General features: G+C 31.6%; 1 protein-coding gene across 2 annotated transcripts; it reads left to right on the top strand.

The window, feature by feature from the left end:
* The first annotated feature begins 265 nt into the window (after window positions 1-265).
* Window positions 266-19,991, top strand: acj6 (abnormal chemosensory protein 6). 2 transcript variants are annotated; one of them, XM_040715699.2, is made up of 5 exons: window positions 266-931; window positions 10,385-10,582; window positions 14,896-15,170; window positions 17,674-17,823; window positions 18,787-19,991. In XM_040715699.2, exons 1-5 carry the CDS (start codon window positions 776-778, stop codon window positions 19,133-19,135), a joined length of 1,128 nt encoding a protein of 375 aa, XP_040571633.1. In that variant the 5' UTR covers window positions 266-775; the 3' UTR covers window positions 19,136-19,991. The 2 variants fall into 2 exon arrangements, with proteins under 2 accessions (XP_040571633.1, XP_040571634.1); XM_040715700.2 differs by having other exon boundaries at window positions 486-931; window positions 17,689-17,823.
* The last annotated feature ends 957 nt before the right edge of the window (window positions 19,992-20,948 follow it).

Below are 20,948 nucleotides of genomic sequence, written 5' to 3'. Positions count from 1 at the left end.
ACCAATATTTTTAGCGACAAGAAACAGATTTTGACGGCAAAAGGTGGAGAAAGCAGATCTCGCACCTACGGAACAACCCAGGGAAAATATTTTTTCCCCTGGCGGAGAACGAGAGCGCCCTCTTCAGTCTTTTGCTCCCTCCCTCCCTTTCATTCAACCTCTTTTTCATATGATTCCCCCACCTCTCTTTCTCTCTGTCCTCCTAGAATAATAAAAATAATATATTATATTATTATAGCAGAAAGAATTTGTCAGCTATCTCGAAACCAGAAAGAAAGAAAGAGGAATCCTCCTACTACTATAAAAAAGAAAAAAAATCTAACCAAATTCATTTTTCTTTATTACATTATATTTACTCATTTGTGACAGTTTATTGGATTCGGAATTCAACACAATCATTATATACACTCCTAAAACAACAAAATCTCAGTGATAACCCCCCCAAAGAGAGACCGAATATATATATATACTTACATTAGTGCTTCAATCATTCTCCATTCGCCATGAGGATCCCTTCCTTAGTCTTCTCTCCTATAATAGAGGACTTAGCCTCTTTCCCAAGTTGATTGTGAATAAAGTACAATTTGCGTTCTTCTTCTCCAAAAGCGAATCAAATTCTCATTGCAACATTCATATATATATAAATATATACTTTTGTTTGTTTGCTCCTTCAAGGATCCATCCTGCGGTGAAAGCCGCTCCTTATTTCAATAGTAGAGAGGTAGAGAGGTGTTGCTCCTAGAGCAGCTACCCCTCCCCAAGTAGCCGCCGCACCATGTATGGAATGATGTACTCTTCGGATAAAATGATGATGAACCCAAAGCCCCTGTGTCCACCTCCTACAAACTGTTTCACAGGTCGATACTCTCCCACATATCGAGTCCCTGAGCAAATGCGAGATCCCATGAGAAGATGCATGACGAACCCTCCGGTAAGAAAGTATCCTTTTATGTTTAATAGATCGTTTTAAATGTATTATTTATCTGCCAATGTCAATTGTGCACAGGGAGCCCCTTTGCTTTGACCATCAATTGCATAGCCTGAAGTATATATATATATATATAAGAAAAAGTGTGTCACAATGAGTCAACCATCAACATTTTTTATTTTCATTAAATAAAGACTTTCTAATTTTTCAATGTATTGGTCTATTTCTTATAATCTTATACCTATAAGAGTATAAATATTAAATCCTTGACAGACATCTCCTTTGTCAAAGGTGCAAAAGAAATGCTACCTTTCATAGCCATATATTTAATAACATGATTGAAAAAAAAAAAAAAAAAAAATCAACTTTGTAAAAGTGGAAGAAAGCTTCTTTAATATTTTATTAAAGAAATAAAAATACTTTGAAATAATAAAAAAAGAAATATTTGACCTTTTCAACATCATTTTGTTATATTATTATGCCTATATATATTTATAAATCAAATATTAAAAGGTCTTTCAAATCTACAAAACATACTTTTTTTTTTTTTTTTTCCCAAACAAAGTTTGTAATTTCTTTGGAAAGCATTTATTTATTTGCGGCTTAATAATTATACTACAGAATAATTACATAATGGTTGGAAATAAAGATACTCAATCATATAACACACTCCTAAAAAACTTGTTGCTTAATGAGCAGATATATGAAAATTCTTTTTGAGCTATGACATGCCTTTCAACATAGTTATTATGTAAATAAGACTGTTTCTTTGTAAAAACGGAATTTGTTTATTTACTTTGACCTCAATATTCATCTCCATGGTTTTTCATATAAAAAATGTGTTTTTGTGTTGTTTTTGTATTGTTCCTCCTGATAACCATTATAATAATAATAGACTCTGTAATTATAATTATTTTATTCTTACTATTGTTAAAAAAAAAAAAAAAGTAGACATGTAAAAATCATGAAATGACAGGTAAAAGGGTTGAAAGAATCCGTTAGTTTGTAAAAGAGTCCATGATGATTCATTGAGATGATGATGCCCTTCAAAACCATATGTATCTAGAAAAAAAAGAAAAAATCATTTCCTATCATGACATTTTTCCCACATCCGAATCCTTGATTCATCCCCCCTGTCTATCTTTATTCAATGTGTATTGAACAACCACCCTGATGGCCCCTGCAGGTGTACCACTCAAGGAATATATTTTTGTTATTATTATTTTTTAATTTCGTGATGACATTTAAAAAAAAAAATATATTTTTTTTTGTTAACTAAAGCTTTTGTATTGTATTGTATTTTACGTATGTGAAAAGAGACAAAAACCACTTCAAATGATTTTTTTTATTGTTATTATTATTAATATTATCTATGGCTTTCTCTTAATGTGCATGCATATTACCTAATGGTTATTTACATGATGGGACCGAGGTCCACTATTATATATATGTAGACAATTGCTTACTTCAAAACCAACAATTAAGGGTCGAAGAATGACGTAAAATTATAATGACAGGTGGGAAGAGGGGTATTAGGTCTAGTGGGGGAGTGCCCCTCTGGATTGCCCTTCATGAATCAATACACACACATGTAGAACAACGGCATTGCCTCCATACAACGTTCTACATACATTTATGATTTTTATTTTATTTTTGTTTAAAACATGATGATTGTGATTAGTATCAGAGGGTAGGAACAGGTGAGTTAGTGAGTCGTCCCTTCTTCTTTTACCCTCCTCCTCCTCCTCCTGTCATGATTAACCTCTTTCCTCCTCATACACATATCTCCCTCTTAACCCCTTTCAAACTTCTTTCAAAGGGTGGTAATTCAAACAGAAAGAAAAGCTTCATAATTAACGTTAGTCCTTTTAGATCTCATCTCTTGTTACAACATGTTGTCTCTTTCTTCTTCTGTCTACATAATATAATGCACTCTGATTTATATATTCCATCTTTTCACTTATTGAATTCCAAATGGACAGTCTAAAAAAAAAAAAAAAAGAGATAAAAATATATAAGAGAGGATTAAACAACCTTTTCTCGTTGTTATTTTTGTTTTGTTTTTTTCTCCCCTTTTTTTTTTGGAGTTTCTATTCTTTTCTTTAACTTTTTCTCGTCTTTATATCTGGCATATGGTATAAGAAGGAAGACGAATATTTCTTCTTTTCTTTTTATGAAAAAATATATATTTAGAGTTTTGAATTCCCAATTGGGGATTTCACAACCTTGTTCCTCTCTTGCGCTCTATTGTGGATATCCATATAAAAATAGTTTGTTTTCCCTATTTTTCCCTTCTTCTAATATGAATTCGACACAGAAAAGGAGACCCCCATTACATATGTAGAATGTAGTATATAGGAGAAAAGAAGGATGGATCTCCTTGATGTGTTCCTTAATTACTTCTCATTATTTAAGAACTGTACGTATGTACATATAACCATATTATGTCTATGTGAAATGAACGAAGAAGGAACTGAAATTAAACAACTCGATCATTGGGGTAGGGTTAGTTACAACAGAGAGATGTCCCTGAGATATAAAACAACTGTTGTTACTTGTAAATATATATATATATTAAAATTCCTCTTTATTTTTTGATCATTGAAGCAACAACACTAGACGGAGAAAACAAATTAAAAGCCGCGTGAAGGGGTACCGTTTTGATCCTAAATGGTGGGGATACATTTTTATTATTTCAAAACATTCCTTACAAACCATTGAGCACATTCCTTGATTCTTCTTCTATCCCCTACACACACACACACACACACGTATGATAAAAACCATAATTACCATGGCATTTATACAACCATATTATAATGTACCAAAAACTTCATTTGTAGAGTTGTAATTCTATTTTTGCATATATATGTAACAGGACGTTACTTTACTATCAAACAAATATGTATATACTGCATTTGGTTTTCAAACTTCGATTTCTTTGCTTACTTTCCTCCTATCAGTGGTTTAAATAAAGTGATGTGTTGTGTTTTGATTAGGGGCTCTTGTAATGTCAATGATTTTTAAAACAAACTTTGCTTTGAGTTGTATTTAATTAATCATTATTATATAGTTGGGATACCAACTGATTTTGGGGGGTTTTTCCGTTTATTTTTGAAAGAAGGGTTGGGATATATACATACTAAAGGGTAACGACATGCATGGATATCATAGCATGTCCTCAATTATATATAAATGTACTTTACTTTCAGCAGTGGATAATCCTTCTTTATTTTTTTTCTCTTATCCGTGTTATGAACGTTGATTCGTTGCATTCGAATTTTATCTCATGTTGTTAAGCCATGGACAAGTACAAATAATTATTGAGTAATATTAGTTGACTACCAATTAATTTTGGGCCAAATCATATGTTTCTTTTTGAAGGAAAACAAATATACAATAAAGGTAATGACGTGTCAATTGATAGGTTAAATTCTAATTGACAGCTTTTGTTAAGGTGTGAACCATTCTCTATCGTTATGAATAAATGGGTAGAATAATTGGCCAAGTAACTGCCCACGGATTTTAGGGATTTTTTAATGTTTCTTTTTGAATAAAAGGTTGGGAAATACACAATTAGAGATAGCGGCGTGATATACTCTCGGATTTCTCTAATTTTGCAGATATATAGTCAAGAAGAGAAATGTTTCTTTCTTTAAATAGAATTTACCAACGATTTCATGATATCAAGATCATATTAGGATGTTTTTTAGAGGGCGTTTTAAAGTTTGGAACGTTTTTCAAGGGCATATGATTACTAAAGTAGAGTGCTCTGTAGTTAACGTATGTAGTTTACTACAAACCTACTACAACTGTTCTACGTCTATAACTACACACGCAACTATAGTATAATACACATCCAACTACAAACTCATTAAATATTTAAAAAGCTCTACTACAACTCTCTTTTCCTCTTTCTTCTTTTTATTTTTTTGTCTCGGAATTGAATACAATCAACCCCTTTTGCCATTATTATGACTGTTATTATTAAGCAAGAAGGACGCCTTCTAACATATAACATACATAAACATATGCTCGTCCATGATTGATTGTTTGATAATAATCATTATTATAAATTACACAAAATTATAATTATGTGTACTTAATGATATTTTAAGTCAACAAAATTTAGCTCAGGCAGTTGAGGCTACTTGAGATTACAAATCTGGGATTGGTCAAGGTTTTTTTCCCGTATCAAATCTGGTTTTTCATAATTTTCCATTTTAAACATATTTTGAGCCTATTTATTTGTTTGAGTCCCCTTTACAGAGTAAGAAATGCAAAATGAGGAATCCACATACAATTTTGCAAGGACTAAGTAAAATTTTATGTATGGGCTGATATAAAAAAAAATACAAAAGTTTCACACTCACCTAAGGTTATATTTTTTACAACTCTGGGGATCATCCATGTATACTTGGAATATCGATGGGATTTTCCTTTTTCCCAAATGAGTCAGCTTTTCATTTATTATAAATTGAATGGAGCAGGAAAACTTTAGAAATACTTCAATATATATATGTATTTTTTAAATGTGGGGTATTCGTGTATGAGGGCAATCCCAAGTCGCCGTTCTTACAGCCCTCTTGATGGTCATAGCAGCTACGAAGAAGTCGTGTACGAGGTGATTCGTCGATTTCGTGAGTCATCCTTAATCTTTTTCTCCAAGCCTGTAAGGAACTCTGGACTCTGTGACCTCCACTTCCTGCTTTCCTGGCGAGATCTTCTCCGTCATCTTGGCCACCTTGAAAACTAGGCTCCTGGAGCACTTCACAATGTCCATAATCCTCGCCACCTCAACTTCCATATCTAGGAGATCTGTGATGGCTTTTTGTTTCCTCATGATGACGAGATGACGAAATGTTCAACATAGTTTGTTTATTCAGAGAGAATGGTGGAACCAGAATGTCAAAAAATAATCACTACAACTTCCTCTATTAACGAGAACATTAACATTAATTAATAATCCACGTTTTTCAGTACAACTTTGTACAATAATATATCAGAATAAAAAAAGGCCCAAATGATTGTGTTATACATTTTTAAAATGTATAAATAGAAACTTCATCAAAAATTTTAATCTTAATAATTATTTTTGATACAAATTTAAATAAAAAACACATTACTAAGAACGAACATCGTTAAATATGTTTTTTTCCAAACATGTAATTTAGAAAAATGTATCTAAATACATTTAAATTATGCACACAGAACTGTAATTAGTTGGGTTTATTACCCATTATCATATCTGGTTATCGAGAATGTTTTATTTGAATTTTTTGAATATATTTTCACACTATTTATGGGTTTGGGCCACATTCAATTTTTGCAAAGACAATGTAAATTTTTTATTCGTGTAACTATATTTCATTTGGTATATAAGATGTTTCATTAGATTAGCTACGACCATTCCTGAGAGGAAGGAAATTATCACAAATCCCACTCCTTATCTAGAAGCAAGGACATGGGCAGGAATTACTCCGAGGACAATACTTTAGTCTACTTCAAAGTCCAACAAGGACTTACACATTTAACTTCACAACAAATCCTCCACCATTCACTTATCACGCCATCTAAAGTCATATTTTATACAACTCCAGGGAAGATCCCATTATTAGAAAATGCAATTCTAGAAAACCAGATGTGGTATAAAAACTAAGTTCCGCTTCGTCATCAACTATTAAAGTACTCTTAGAATTGAAGATAGAACTAAAAAGAATGGCCGGCCCTAATTATTGGAAACCTCTTTTCAAAAAGAGGTTGCTCGGAGCCCAAATTCTAATTTGGAGTGGGATAGAGATAATAATTGAGCCCAAGGTTGGTTTGAGCGGGGCCAAGGGCTCTTTCCTTTACGATATTTTGAATCTCCATTTGTTTTTGGTAATAAAATGTTTTTAGAATTATTTTTTTCCCCCAATGGCTTTTTAAAAAAGAAAATATCATTTTCTGAAATTGCTTTTTCCTTTTCAATTTTTTTTATACTCCAACTAAATTAAAGAATTTTTTTCTTTTCTTGATGAATTAAAGACAATACTAAATGTGAAAAAGGCGGGACAGAATGTAATACAACGAAATGTGACGAAATCATTAGCATAATAAAGCGAAAGGCTTAAAGTTTTTTTTTTTACTTGTGTTATTATCAAATCCTTACATTAATTCAATTATTATCTTTTATCATTATTTTTCCTTATGCATTATGCAAAATAAGTATATATATATATATATACATAGTTTGACCATATTTATTTAAGAAAATTAACTTTTTTTCTTTACTTAATTACCCTTATTTTCCCCTATGACGGGTCAAAAGATGAAAAAGAAAATAAAAGATACACAAGTTTATATCATACATAATAATTAGTTGAAGAAATAGGAGAAAAGTTTTATAATGAGTTTAAATATGATATATGTATGTTTGTAAATAGTGATAAAAATCAACTTAGAAAGTTCTTTAGTACTCCGAATATACCTATATCAACTGTATTGAACGAGTAGAAGTACAGTTAGACAAGTCTCAATGGTTGTATTAGTAGTGTGAAGGGTCGGTCCGAGACTGGATTTTTCCCAGAGATAAATCTTAAGTGATTGCTAAAATCAATAAAGTTTTGTTTTAAAGAGAATTTAGTTTTTTTGAAAAGTGTTTGCTTCATTTATTAATGTAATTAATTTACAATGTTAAGCTTCTAAATGGCTTTTTTTGCCTTTGAATAGCGTTTGATTGAAAATAAAGAAGTATAGTTAAAATTCATATTTATTTTTAACCTTTGACAAAAAAAATACCATATTTATTTTCATTCAAAAAAGGAGACAAGTTTCACCATTATATTTGTAAATTCTTAGAAAATGCATAAAATGGAAAAAATATATATACCTCTGCCTCAATTGTTATTTTTTTCCAAATTCCATAAAATTATATGTATTCCGCTCAGGGCAAATTTCCTAGTACCTAGGTCTATACATAATTTTACAACAAGACCGGTCAAGACCAAACTTGGACATAATTAGTTCAGTCTTGCAAAAGTTATTATAACAACCTCAGAGTAGCCTATGATTTCTTGGCCGAAACCTTGTTAATTTGTATGCATAGATTTGCAAATTTTTATTAGATGAAATCTTGATAGTAAAACAAACCGGGTACAACTTCAACACACTCAGGATTTGAACTGTTGATCCCCATTTGAGTAGCATAGGCTTATAGATTAAGATGTGAAAAATATTGAGAGTAAAAATCAAACCTGACAGAGATCTTTATAAACTGTAGTGCTCCTGATTTACTAGGATCAATTCTATAACCCAAGTAGGAAACGCAGATTACTTGATCAATATTTATCTAAATATAGTTGTCTATACAACAACTTTTTGTGTACGCTAGGGGTGTTAAGTATATTTGAATATTAATTTGTAAATTACAATGAATCATTCTAGAATTTACACTTTTAAATAAATTAAATTAAGGTTAGTTCTACGATCGGGGGGAGATGCGTCGGGAGGAGAAAGGGAGATAAAGTAAGTTCATCTGCTATATTTGAAAAGTGACATCTTGCGGTTGGAAAAAGTTTCAAAGTAGGCAACGAAATATGTTCAAGATAACAGTCGCATTTCCCCCTTGGATTATAGTTTTGGCATTATTGAGTTTGACTTTTTAAAATTCGGAGTAAAATATACTTTTTTTTTAAATTTGTGCTTGTCAGAACTCGACCATTTTCACATATCTAAGTATTGATAACCAATATATATATTTAAAAATATGTAGAGTAGAATACAAACTGTTTGTGTAAGGAGGTCAAGTCTAAAGGAAGAAAGCTAAGGGGGCTGCAGGAGATGATAATTTAAGTTCTAATAAATTATAATAAACATCACAAGAAATGTTGTATTTGTGTATTCATAATATTTAGGATACTTGGAGATTGTGCTAATGTTATACTCACTGATATTTATGAACATATTCTTCTATAAAGGCTGTGATAGTAGTAGAGTGACTTGACTTTCAAAGAGGGAGCCGTATGTAAATATTATAGGGTGAACAACTGTCCTATTTTTTTACTTTTTTTATATCCTCTTTTTACGAATTGTACGGGGTATTTGGGGACTTTTTATGGATTCATTAAATGGCTCAAAAGTTAAAATTGGCTATTTCCACCAAATATTAACATACTAGCACTCTCCTTCTCCTCCTAAAACTGACAATGTTTGGGCCACATCTGCTCTTTTTAAAGCCAAAATATGGTCACCATTACACACCCTAGACTATAGTTAAAAAAGTTGATGGCTTTAAAAAATATATGTATATACCTATATAGTTAGATAATTAAACTCCACAAATGATTAGAAACACATAACTTTTAAATGATAACAAATGTCTTTTGTAAGAAGGAGTTAGTTTTGTAACGAGGAGTATCATTTCTTTAATGTTACAGTTCATATGTGAAAAGATACCCTAGATCAAAACTGTTAGCTTAATAAGATTCCCTTGACTACGTGAAAAATTTTCCCCTCGTAAGATCTCCCTTTCGAGATATAACAGATTCATCATTTTACCTAGTGATGCATACCATTTTTTTCTTCCCTTTCCAGAATTTACTTTGTTAATTTATGGAGATTGCCTAGTAATAAGTGTAGTACTTATGACATCCTCAAGCAGACAAGGCCGTCTTCTGGTAGAAAACTAAATTTGAACAAAAAATTGACTACGTGGCCAACGTTTAGCCACTTGCTTTATAACTTTTCTCTAGATATACATTGTACAGTACAATATAGGAAATTCATTAAAAAATTTCATAAATAAATATTTATATAAATGCCATCTGAAGATAGTCAACTCCAAAGGAAGGTCCTAGTCTCGGCAGTGTCCCCTACTTGGATATATGTCTAGTTACAGACTGTTTGAGTTAATGTATTTTATAGTTAGTTGTTGAGTAATATGCATTTAAGATTCAAAGCATGTAGGGGGGAAAAAATGTATACTCGCTACCACTAACTGATTTGAAGCCTTTTTTCTATTTATTTTCGAAGGAAAAGTTGTGTCTTGCAATCAAAGTAAGAACTTGTTATAGTCCTTGCCTTTTAGATATTATGTACAGACATGTACACACTAACATACGTTTGGAATTGATATATTTGGCGTCTAAATACACGTACAACGATTGTACATATGTTATGTCCAAGCAATTCTTGACTATTAGAGATTGTGAGTGAGCAACAAACAGGGAACATTGTGTACACTGTATACAAATAATAAGAAAAATAACAATAAAGATACTAATAAAATAATAATTTACCCCTCCACTCCATTCCACTCCACTCAACTCTACCCCTTCAACTCGATTATATCATACTACATAAGACACCCCTTTATTCATGTGTTTACAGGTGTGAATCGATCCTTTCCTTTCTTTTACATGATTATTATAATTATAATTTATACAATCCACGATTTAATTTATCATTTATTTTCAGAGTGAAATCTTTGGGAGTTTGAATGAAGGAGGACTCCTGAGTCGTGCCTCTGCAGAGGCCCTAGTGGCCGTTGATATGAAGCATCCCGTCTCAGCAGCAGTCACTGGAGGAACGGTTTTTCCTCAAATCAAATCGGATATGATGTATACCCACCCATCCATGTCTTCCGCTGGCTCACTCAACGCACGAGGCCATCAGGTAAAATGAGGGGATTTTATCATACATTATTTTAATATATGATAAAATAACCCAAAAACTTCCTAATAAGTTGTTGATTTGTATAAAGGTCAAAAGATAGGGCAAAATATTTCCTTAGGAAATTTTTGCCAATTGTTCGTAGTGGTAGGACTTGTAGGGGAGATATCTTCCATATTATTAAAACAACATTTGTGTGTTTGTAGATTTATCTTCGGGTAATAACGAAATCGAAAAAATAGAAATCCCATGTTATCATTTCATTTTGATCTATTATGATTACAATTATATATTATGTAGTTACGAGCAATTATTTGAACTTTATAGTATGCCACAGAAAACGTCTTACCAATATGTAATTGACATTAAAAGTGGGTTAAAATCCATAAAAAAGGTTATTAAAAAGGGAATTTTGCTTTGAGATATATATTTACGTATAGTATATTATTTATCTAAAAAAGTTTCTGGAAATATACGCTAGATAGATACGAAACGCGCATATTACTAGTAGCTGAAGGATATTTTCTTGACTACGTAAAAACTTTCCAACCCCTCAAGATGTTATTGTAAAGATGCTAGTACAGATGACTTTCCTAAGATATTTTTCCTCGTGACTTATGCAATGTTGCCTTCCCTCAACAGAATTAACCCTGTTGACTCAATTAAAATGGAGGTGGTGTAGTTAGTTATATTCAGAGATCTCAAGTATCATACAACTGGCGTGAGACTCACGTACCTACACCACACAAAGCATGTATCATACATTTATACTTATTCAGAATAATATCAGTATTTCAAATGGGAGCAACTCAACCTCGTTATAAAGACCTCAAAATCAGCCAAGAGTTTCGTTTAATGCTTTACCTGAAGTAAATTAACATTTTTGTTCACTATGAGGTGTTCTTCATTTTCCATTTAAAAAAACCTGAGAGTCAGTTGTATAACGTCATAATAATGATGACGTCAAATAAAATTTCACTCTGACTTAATTTAATAACTTAAGAGCCCTAATGCACTAATGATATTTTAAATGTATAAAGTCTTTATAATCTTCACAGCAGTAATATATTCCCTCCCCTCAAAATTAATTAAAGTTTTGAAAATCGTGCGTCTTTTGGGTATGTCATTAAAAGGAAATCAAGAATCAACATGGTAAACCTGTAAATTTGTAGAATATTTTAGAGGAGAGCAACTTAGTCATCATGACGTTTCATTAGATCAGCTACAATCCGCTGTGACAATGTCACAGGTGGGGGAAAAGGAAATAATTAAGGATTTCGATCCTTAATTCTACTCTGATTCCAAAAAGGACTTACAATTATTACTCCTTGACAAATTCTCAAGATTATTTTCCGTCTTTGATGAACATACACGAATTTTTAATCAGTTTTTGTTCATAATTGAATGTAGTAGGGTCATTCATTATTCATATTACCAATTCAAAAAAACAATTTAGCTAATAAATACACACGAATTACAACACTTATCATGCAACAGGGTGCTGATATTAACAAAGATCTACATTCAGAAGTACCATATGTCTCACTCCCACCTCCTCCTTGCACTCTTTTTTCCTAACATAAAGTAATATTCAATTCAATCACAAAAAAATATTCATATGGTCAACTAACTATATTTAGCCGGGTAGTCTTCATTTCCCCACTTTTTTTAATAAGTGATTCCTTCAAAACATACTCATGTTCATAATGTACTTTAGAGATGTATTTTAGAGTCATAATTGGTTGTAATCATAACAATAACTAGAAGAGAGGATATGATCGCTCCTTCCCTCGTCGTTCCCTCTCTCTTTTGTGATGTCGTTCTTGTTCTCGGGGGAGATCATGATGATGATACGAGAAGAAGTGAAGGGGAAAGACTATTTTTTTTATTATTATTCTTTTTATTATTTCCCTTCTTTAATGACAATTAATGTACCGAGATGATGCAAAAACCACAAGATCCCCCAAATCACACGGGAATTGAAACTACAACAAGAACGACAAGGAAACTGTTATTATTATAGTACACTTCAGAGTAATTTATAAATAAACAGTGTCTCCTCACGTCATACTGACTTTTTATTCTTCTTCCTTTCTATTCCTTATATAATATATAAACCATTCAGAGAGTAAATAAAATAGAAAGGAATGAAAAAGTCAACTCACATCCATGTAGATGAAATAAATAAAAAAAAAAAAGGAAAATTGAAAATTTGTCTACGCTCCAAAAACAACAATTATTATTAACAAGGGAGAACCACAAATTTAATTTGAAATAAAGATAAAAAATGTAATAACTCATCGACTTTCAAAAGTGGAGAGGGGGGCGGGAGAGCTTCAACCATGGGTTTCTCTCTCTCTCTCTCTCTTAATAGGATTAACAACAACTACCTCGGTAGACAAATAAACAAAGAAGAAAAGTTAATTCCTTAGTTAGTTATTAATGTATTTATCTTCTTTTATATCAGATTAGTATCACACAAGGGGCTCTCTCCCGACTTTAGTTATTTTGTTTGTTTTTCGGATTTATTTTTATTCTTTGATTTGAGAAAAATACCAAATATTTTCATAGACTAAATATCTACATGATTGAAATAAAATCATGAAAGAAAATGATTTTCTGGTTCATTAATTATGTTTTTAAGTTCAGACTAGTATTTTAAAAAACATAGATCCCCTTTAAAATCCGTCGTCAGTACGTTATTTCAATCATTCTAAATACAACCAGGGATCCTCGAAGCAGAGTTTGCAAGAGGACAAGATCAGTGGGCCTTATTCATATGGGTAGCAGGCATTGCCCCCACACTTTGCAGAATTATTATAGTTATTATAATTTAAAAATAATCTTCTTGTCTAAAAAAATTTGAATGTCCTAATTTTCGAGAGGAAATTAGGACATTCCTTTTATTTTATAAATATTTTCATTCAATCTTAATCTTTAACTCTAAAAATAATAATTAAAAAAAGCTTGGCCATTGTCTAAAACATTCTATGGACTTAAACTAATTTATAAAAATAAATTCAAATTGCACCCTTCCACCTAGAACAAATTTCAAACTCTGCCTATACCTCAACCCCTTCTGAAAGGGATTACATCTTCTATATTAATAAAGTAAATTTTTTATGCTCGTTGAAATTGTCTGAGGAGGACTCATTTTTAACAACGAGCGAGTGTAGCCATAGGTTCGGGTGTCATATTAAAAAAGAAGTCATAAGAGAAGTTTAAAAAAATTAAGAACGTGACTTTAGATGAAGTTTAGCAACGAGTATCATCTATATTAAGAGAGCAAGATTTGTCTGTTTGTTGACTCCAAATATATTCAAGCAATGCTGTGTACTAGAGCAAGTTAATAATAACTAAAACATTTGGTTGAATATATTTTAGGAAAAATATTTGGCATAAAGAAATGATGAAAAAAGTCGGAATATCTGATTTCGAGCATAGGTGTAGAAGGTAGAGTAGTGTATCGTAAAAATAACATGAATAAATTAAAAAGTTTCCATTTTTAAAGAGGCAAGAATATTGCAAAATTGATAAAATTAGTTATTAAGAAATATGGTGTCCCCTTAGGCAATGAATGATTATCCGTAAGATCAGTCAGATAAATATTTTTTGAGGACCTTGAGCTTAATAAATTTATAACAAACTAATGCATCAAAAATTTCTCTCCGGGACGCCCTTAATACTTGTCCGATTTAAGCTTTTCTATCAAATAACAAATTATTTAATTAGAATTTATGTTAAAAATAGATTTAGAATTTTAATTAATCCGTCAATAAATAAATGGAATATGAATACTTTTGCATTTTTCTTCAGACAACTTTCAATATATGCAACATTTGTTAATGAAGTTCTCCTCTCTGCAAATACTACTAAAGTTATTAAAATAAAAAATCCTATTTTAAGCATTATAATTAACCAAAAACACTGTTCTCTCATGATTATATTTTGATAATTTTAGAAACAGTCTAAATTTTATATACGTATGGTCTTGGATTCTTAAAATACGACTATTGGGATTGATGACATTTTGTCTTAGCCCCTAATAAAATAGCAATTACATATCCATACCACTATAAGTAAGTCAATTTGATGACTTTAAAAAAGTTATATACCGAATAATGCTAGTTTACCTGAATAGCTAGGGGGGGGGGGATAGCGTCTCCTAAGCTTATGCCTATAGTTTTTACCTACTTACCATTATGTCCCATCTTCAATTAGTAAACCATGAGTACTTACAAATATCATCATTATAGAGATGATCCCACATGAAAAAATCAATGATTTAAAGCCCTTATCTATTTTTCTTCTTCCAGATTGATCACTCGGGTATGATGGACATGTTGAATAGTCCGCATGGAGGAGGATTAGATCAACATGGAGGTGCCATGAGTTCCCCTGGAGGTGGTGGCACATCCGGAATGAGTGGAGACCCAAGTACCACAGGAAATCATCATCACCAATTGAGTTCTCATCATACGGGAATGTACGGTCATTCCGCATCCATGATGTCTGCTCATACTGCCCTCCCTCACGGACACCCTCCACATGGTCATCCAGTTTCTCTCCAGGACACGGACACAGATCCAAGGTAAGTCCACGCCCTCATTCAATCCCTCTATATTACTCCCGAGTCAATCTATGAATATATATGTATGTTTAAAAAGAAGTTTTAGAAGAAAGTGTCAAGAACTTCTTTATATGTTTGAAATATTTTGACACTTTCCAACTGATATATACCTATGTACATAACTTTTGTCCTTTGCAAAAGTTATACCTCACATTTGATCAGAGATACATATTGTATTATTATTTTGCAAGGGAGCAAAAAACCACATTAATAAAGAAAAAACTATTAATAAACACACAATAGAAAGGCCTTTCTCATACATACATAATATGTAAACGAACCTTTAGTGCTGAATGAATATAATGTAAGGATGTGTTTTCTTCATCTTGAAACACAAAAATATCAAAAAATGAAGAAAATAAAAAGTTATAATCATGAGAATCCAAAAAATATATATAATTCCTATATTTTTCAACGAGAACAATGTTGTCTATTATATTACATATACGTATACTCGTTTATCATATGATTTATTCGAAATCTAATTCTCCTTGTAAGAGTAATTTTTCCCCTTACTCCTTCAAAACAAATCAATAAGAAGAAAACATACATTACATTTATGTAAATACAAATATTTTTCTAGATATCTCCAGGTAGCTCATTGGTGTAAAAAGGTACAATAACATGTTGTTACCTAGGATATAATAAGATAAACTTTCTTTGATTTCATAAATTGATTCACAAAAAAGAGAAAGAAATCTATCATCTACAAGTGGACATGTGTCATAGATAAGTATAGAGTACTTGAGGGTGTGCTAATCCAGGGAGTTTGGAATTATATATATATATATTGTTTTTTTTTTTTAAATAAGAAAATTAAATTTTTCCATTAAAATAAAATTTTTTGAATGCAAAATTCCTCTTTTTTGAAGAAGGAGAGCTACAACTTCTAACCAACACCCCTCCCCCCTCCCACCTGTAGTGTCACCTAAGATAACGTCAACTGTTGTATGCCCCCACTGTATACTTATACATATATATCATTTAAAAGTCAAGAAAAAAAGAAAGGGATACAAAAATGTATTTTTAATATAACTACAGATGGGATTTGTCTTAGAGTGCAAGTAGAAGGGGAGAGCGAGACATTTGATATAGTATTAAATTAGCAACCTTGTTAATATCAACTTATACAATTTATAGCAAAGGTAGACACAAATTCTTCCTTTAGAGGTAGATGTTAACACCCCCACAACTTATCAAATAATTAACAAAAAAGAAAGAGAACACGGATCAACTGTTTTTTCTTTTCTAATTAGTAAACATAGTTTTTTCTTTACACAGATCCCTTCTTTAATTATAACGTAAATACTCCGACAAGAGCCGATGAAATCTATAGTGTACAACAGCCTCCTCAATAAACACTTTATAGCTTTCTATATTACCTTTGGTATTTATGTACTAGGGTTCATCTTCTGGGACCTACGGGATATTCTTAGGAAATCCCAGATTTAATTATTTCATAAAATGTGCTTCATTTAATAAATATTATTCATAAAACCAAAAGTTGAATATATATTAAATGAATTACATATATCCAAGTGATGCACGAGTGGACTTATAGTCTGCGGGCGGGGTTTTGGATTTTAAAGTCATACAACTCGCAGCTCCACCAAAAATTTAGCTCGTTGTATCATTGCAAGTTAAGTTGTTTTTTTATTTTGTGTACTTTTTCAACCGATAGGTGTCACTTTTTATAATACTACTGATGACGGCACTATATATTATTTTGGCTCATGATTTATCAGGAGTGTCCGCGGGAAGTGGGCTCCTCCCAAAAAAAATTAGGATTTTTTTCTTTTTACCCGAAAATTTAGAATTTGAAACCTTTCTTCAAAAAATTAAAAATATATGAAATGTAATTTAATTTTCTGGGAATTACTTTGGATTCTTGAATTTTTTTTTTAAATAGCAGTGGAATCCAAAAAACCAGGCCTCCCCCCCCAAAAAAAAAAAATCATAGAAAGTTTTACACTCTAAAGTTACTTATGCAGTAGTATTCAAGTATTACCGCCCCAAGCGGACAAAAAGTTATCGCTAAGCCAACATATTTGGCTTAGTGTTGATCACGTGATCTTCATTTCGTCACTACATAATGAATAACAATGGAGACGAGAATAATAAAACTAACTATTCCTTTTGAATGGTGGGTTTAACAAAAAAGTGCGGATAGTTATATACACAATATCTAGATGGTTGATACATATTTTGAAGGAATTATACGAACCTATTGAAGAAAAAAGAGAAAATAATAAAAACAAAAATATCTTTTGATCCTTGCGAACAATAAAAGAAATCTTATATTTATAAAGAAGACTTGGGGATTTTTTTTTATTATTATTTTTCATTCTCGGATTGAAAATGTTAAAAAAAAAAAAAAAAAAAAAAGAATGTTCATACATATGAATGTATTTTTAAGATGTAGTTCTAGAAGATAAAAGTGAAAAACAGGAATTAATTTAATTAGTTCTTTTCTCCACAGGGAATTGGAGGCATTTGCTGAGCGGTTTAAGCAGCGAAGAATCAAACTAGGAGTAACTCAATGCGATGTGGGTAAAGCCCTAGCAAGCCTTAAACTTCCTGGAGTTGGAGCCCTTTCACAAAGTACTATTTGTCGGTAAGTAAAGAGAATTCACGACCCCTTTGTGTACGTAGATTTGTAAATCATATGTTCTACCGGGATGCTACAAAATATCAATTGAAAAATGAGATGGTAGCCCTGATAATTATAAAAATATGTGAGAGGAGGCCTTCTAAGCTGCCATGACGTTTTATTAGAGTAGCTGTGACTAGTTGTACGATGAAGGAAATTGATACAAATACCACTCCGTATAACGCCTCAACATCTCATGAGTGGTATTCTCCGTCTTTCATGAGCACGCTCACTAGTCATTAATTTATACTTAAATTTTCTTCTTTGAATGTTATTTTTTATTTAAAAAAAATTCAAACACACAAATTTTGTATAGTCAAATTTTTTCGTCAAAAATTTCAATAATCCATAGCTGCTCAAAAAATAATTTTAATAATTGCATTATTTGAAAAAAAATATATAACTATTAAATTTTTCAAAAATCTATGGATCTATTCACAAAAAAATTTTAAACATTCCATTTTTAAAAGAATTTCAAAAATCCTTAGCTATTCACCGTAAATTAATTTTTTTTTAAACAAATTTGAGATTTATAGATATTTTTGAAAAAAAAAATTCAAAAATCCACAGCTATTCACAAAATATTAAATTTTTTTGAACATAATTTCAAAATCCAAAAATTAAATTGTCTGTTGAAAAATTTAAGTATTTAATTTTTTGCTCTGCTGTATAATTTACCTGAATCACCTTTAAAAAAAAATACTTTTTTTTTCGTGTAAAATTTTTTCCTCCTGACCAAAAAATCAACTATTAATAAGCAAAAATTCTTTAATTTTGGAGGAGAGGCTAAAAAAACACTGTTGCTCGGATTACTATCCACAAAAAAATAAATCGTAGGCGTTTAAGTTAATATTTTTTATAGCTCTACCTGTATTTCCACCTACATGACGTTAATTTATATGTATTGATTTTTTTATAATTTTTTAGATTCGAATCCCTCACGCTTAGTCACAATAATATGATAGCCTTGAAACCGGTGCTGAGTGCTTGGCTGGATGAAGCTGAAGCCGCCAAAAGGGATCCTGATGGATGTGGTGGAGTTTTACCTCCTGGAGAGAAAAAACGTAAAAGAACCTCTATAGCAGCACCTGAGAAACGATCCCTCGAAGCGTATTTTGCGGTGCAGCCTCGACCCTCAGGTGAAAAAATTGCAGCCATCGCAGAGAAATTAGATTTGAAGAAAAATGTAGTCCGAGTCTGGTTCTGCAATCAGAGACAAAAGCAAAAGCGAATGAAGTTTGCAGCTCAAGGAGGATCGGGTGGAGGGGGTCTCTGAGATAACGCCCCCGTCTGGAGAACCGATTCTCCGACGTATTTCCAAAATAACCACCCTGAGAGCAGCAACACTCACGTGCACAGCGGTACCAACAACCACAGTAATAATAACAATTTCGACTATTTCTGTGCCGTCAAGTCCGAACAGTTTGAGGCCTCTTCGGCCTACAATGGAAATAATGAAGGAAATCCGTGATTTCAGACACTTCACTCATTTAATAGGAAGAAACAACCCTTCTGAGAAGAAACCTCTTTCCCAGCCAGAATTATGCCTTTGAGTATGTTTGTTTTATCAGCATACTTAAAAGGAAGCAGGGATTATATATTTATTTCTGTCCTGAAGAAGAGGAAACCAGCAAACGAGAGAGCGAGAGAGATTAGGCAAAGCAAGCGACCCTGAGCAAACCCATTCATAAACTTTGCGCCTAACTCTCTCGCCACTCCAGATCATTCCGTCTTTTATTTTACATAAACTACATATTATATAGAAATTTATTTACCTTACCGTGAATACTTTTGTTTAATAATTATTTATTTATTTTATCTATTTATTAATTTCATTTGTACAAAACAAAGCAAAACACTAATTTAGTCAAAGACACACCGTACATAATTACTATGTATTAATAATTATTATAATATTATTATTCTCCTTGATTTTTCTCCTGTCAATTTTGTGTGTTTGTTAAAAAGATACAGGATTAATTGATGGGTAAACATATATATGTATATGAACTTTTTTTTGTAATGCCATAATACCCAAATGTGATGAGTTATGAATTCAGTGTAGCAGCTTCTATTACCCGGTTAAATAAATAAATAAAAATGTCCCAGAAAAAAATAACGAAAAGATAAAACCAACCAACTCCACGATAACTCACGAAACCTCATTTTACTCAAAATTTCAATAATTAAATATTACATATAATATATAAATATATATATATATATATTCAAATACACGTTAATATGTCACACTTTAATTAATTAATTAACTAATAATAATAATAATAATTTTACTAAATATGATCCACAATCTACATATTATTTATTGATTTATGTACATGAATATTATAAATAATCTTTATATTTATAAATAATTGCACATAATTATACAAGAAATCAGTTGAGGAATATATAAGGTGGTCCAGAAATACAGGGTGGACTTGATATTTTTGACACTTGATATTATTGCACATAATGACCGTTAGGTAGCAGTAAAATACTGTATCATTAGTTGGCAACACGGGGTCCTGACAAAAATGGAATCCAACGACTTTAACCTGTCCAACCGGTAGAAAAGAATAACCACCGAGAATAAGCACTGAGGGTGCCTACTCTGAGTAGTGTTCAAGGCCGGAAGCCCCACCTTTCAAACAATTTTTAATATTTTGATTTAATAAATTATTAAAGATTTTAAGCATTATTTTGTAAATTCTTTTAAATGTGTCAAAAATATCGCGTCGACCCTGTATATTCTCATTAACTTTAGAGTCATTAAATGAAGAGTATTGTGTTTGTGTAGAGAGAGATTTCCTTCCCCACGTCAGAAATGTAACTACAGCCTATTGTCAGAAACAATATTGCTGTAAGGGCTGTAGGGTATGGTCATGGAGGAGGTCAATGAAGTTACTAGGCTCAGAAAGGACTCTCTGATGGCAGCTGTGGAGGTAAAATATTTCGAAAGACGTTGTGCGTACTTGTTGCAAGTCAACTCTGCCAAATTATTCAGAACAAGGGCAATCTATTTGAATGAGATATTTGTCCATTATATTATAAATGGGACTACATTGAACAGACATTAAAAAGTATTC

This window comes from Lepeophtheirus salmonis, chromosome 6 (genome assembly GCF_016086655.4).
Source record: "Lepeophtheirus salmonis chromosome 6, UVic_Lsal_1.4, whole genome shotgun sequence".
NCBI lineage: Eukaryota > Metazoa > Arthropoda > Copepoda > Siphonostomatoida > Caligidae > Lepeophtheirus > Lepeophtheirus salmonis.
Note: the sequence above shows the minus strand (reverse complement) of the source record. Positions and strands in the feature narration are given on the sequence as shown.

What these genes read in the sequence shown, in the direction of transcription:
- acj6 (XM_040715699.2), top strand. Translation starts at nt 776, where the DNA reads ATGTATGGAATGATGTACTCTTCGGATAAAATGATGATGAACCCAAAG. An exon ending in GATGCATGACGAACCCTCCG is followed by an intron (nt 932 to 10,384) that starts GTAAGAAAGTAT and finishes ATTTATTTTCAG; the next exon opens with AGTGAAATCTTTGGGAGTTT. An exon ending in TCACAAAGTACTATTTGTCG is followed by an intron (nt 17,824 to 18,786) that starts GTAAGTAAAGAG and finishes ATAATTTTTTAG; the next exon opens with ATTCGAATCCCTCACGCTTA.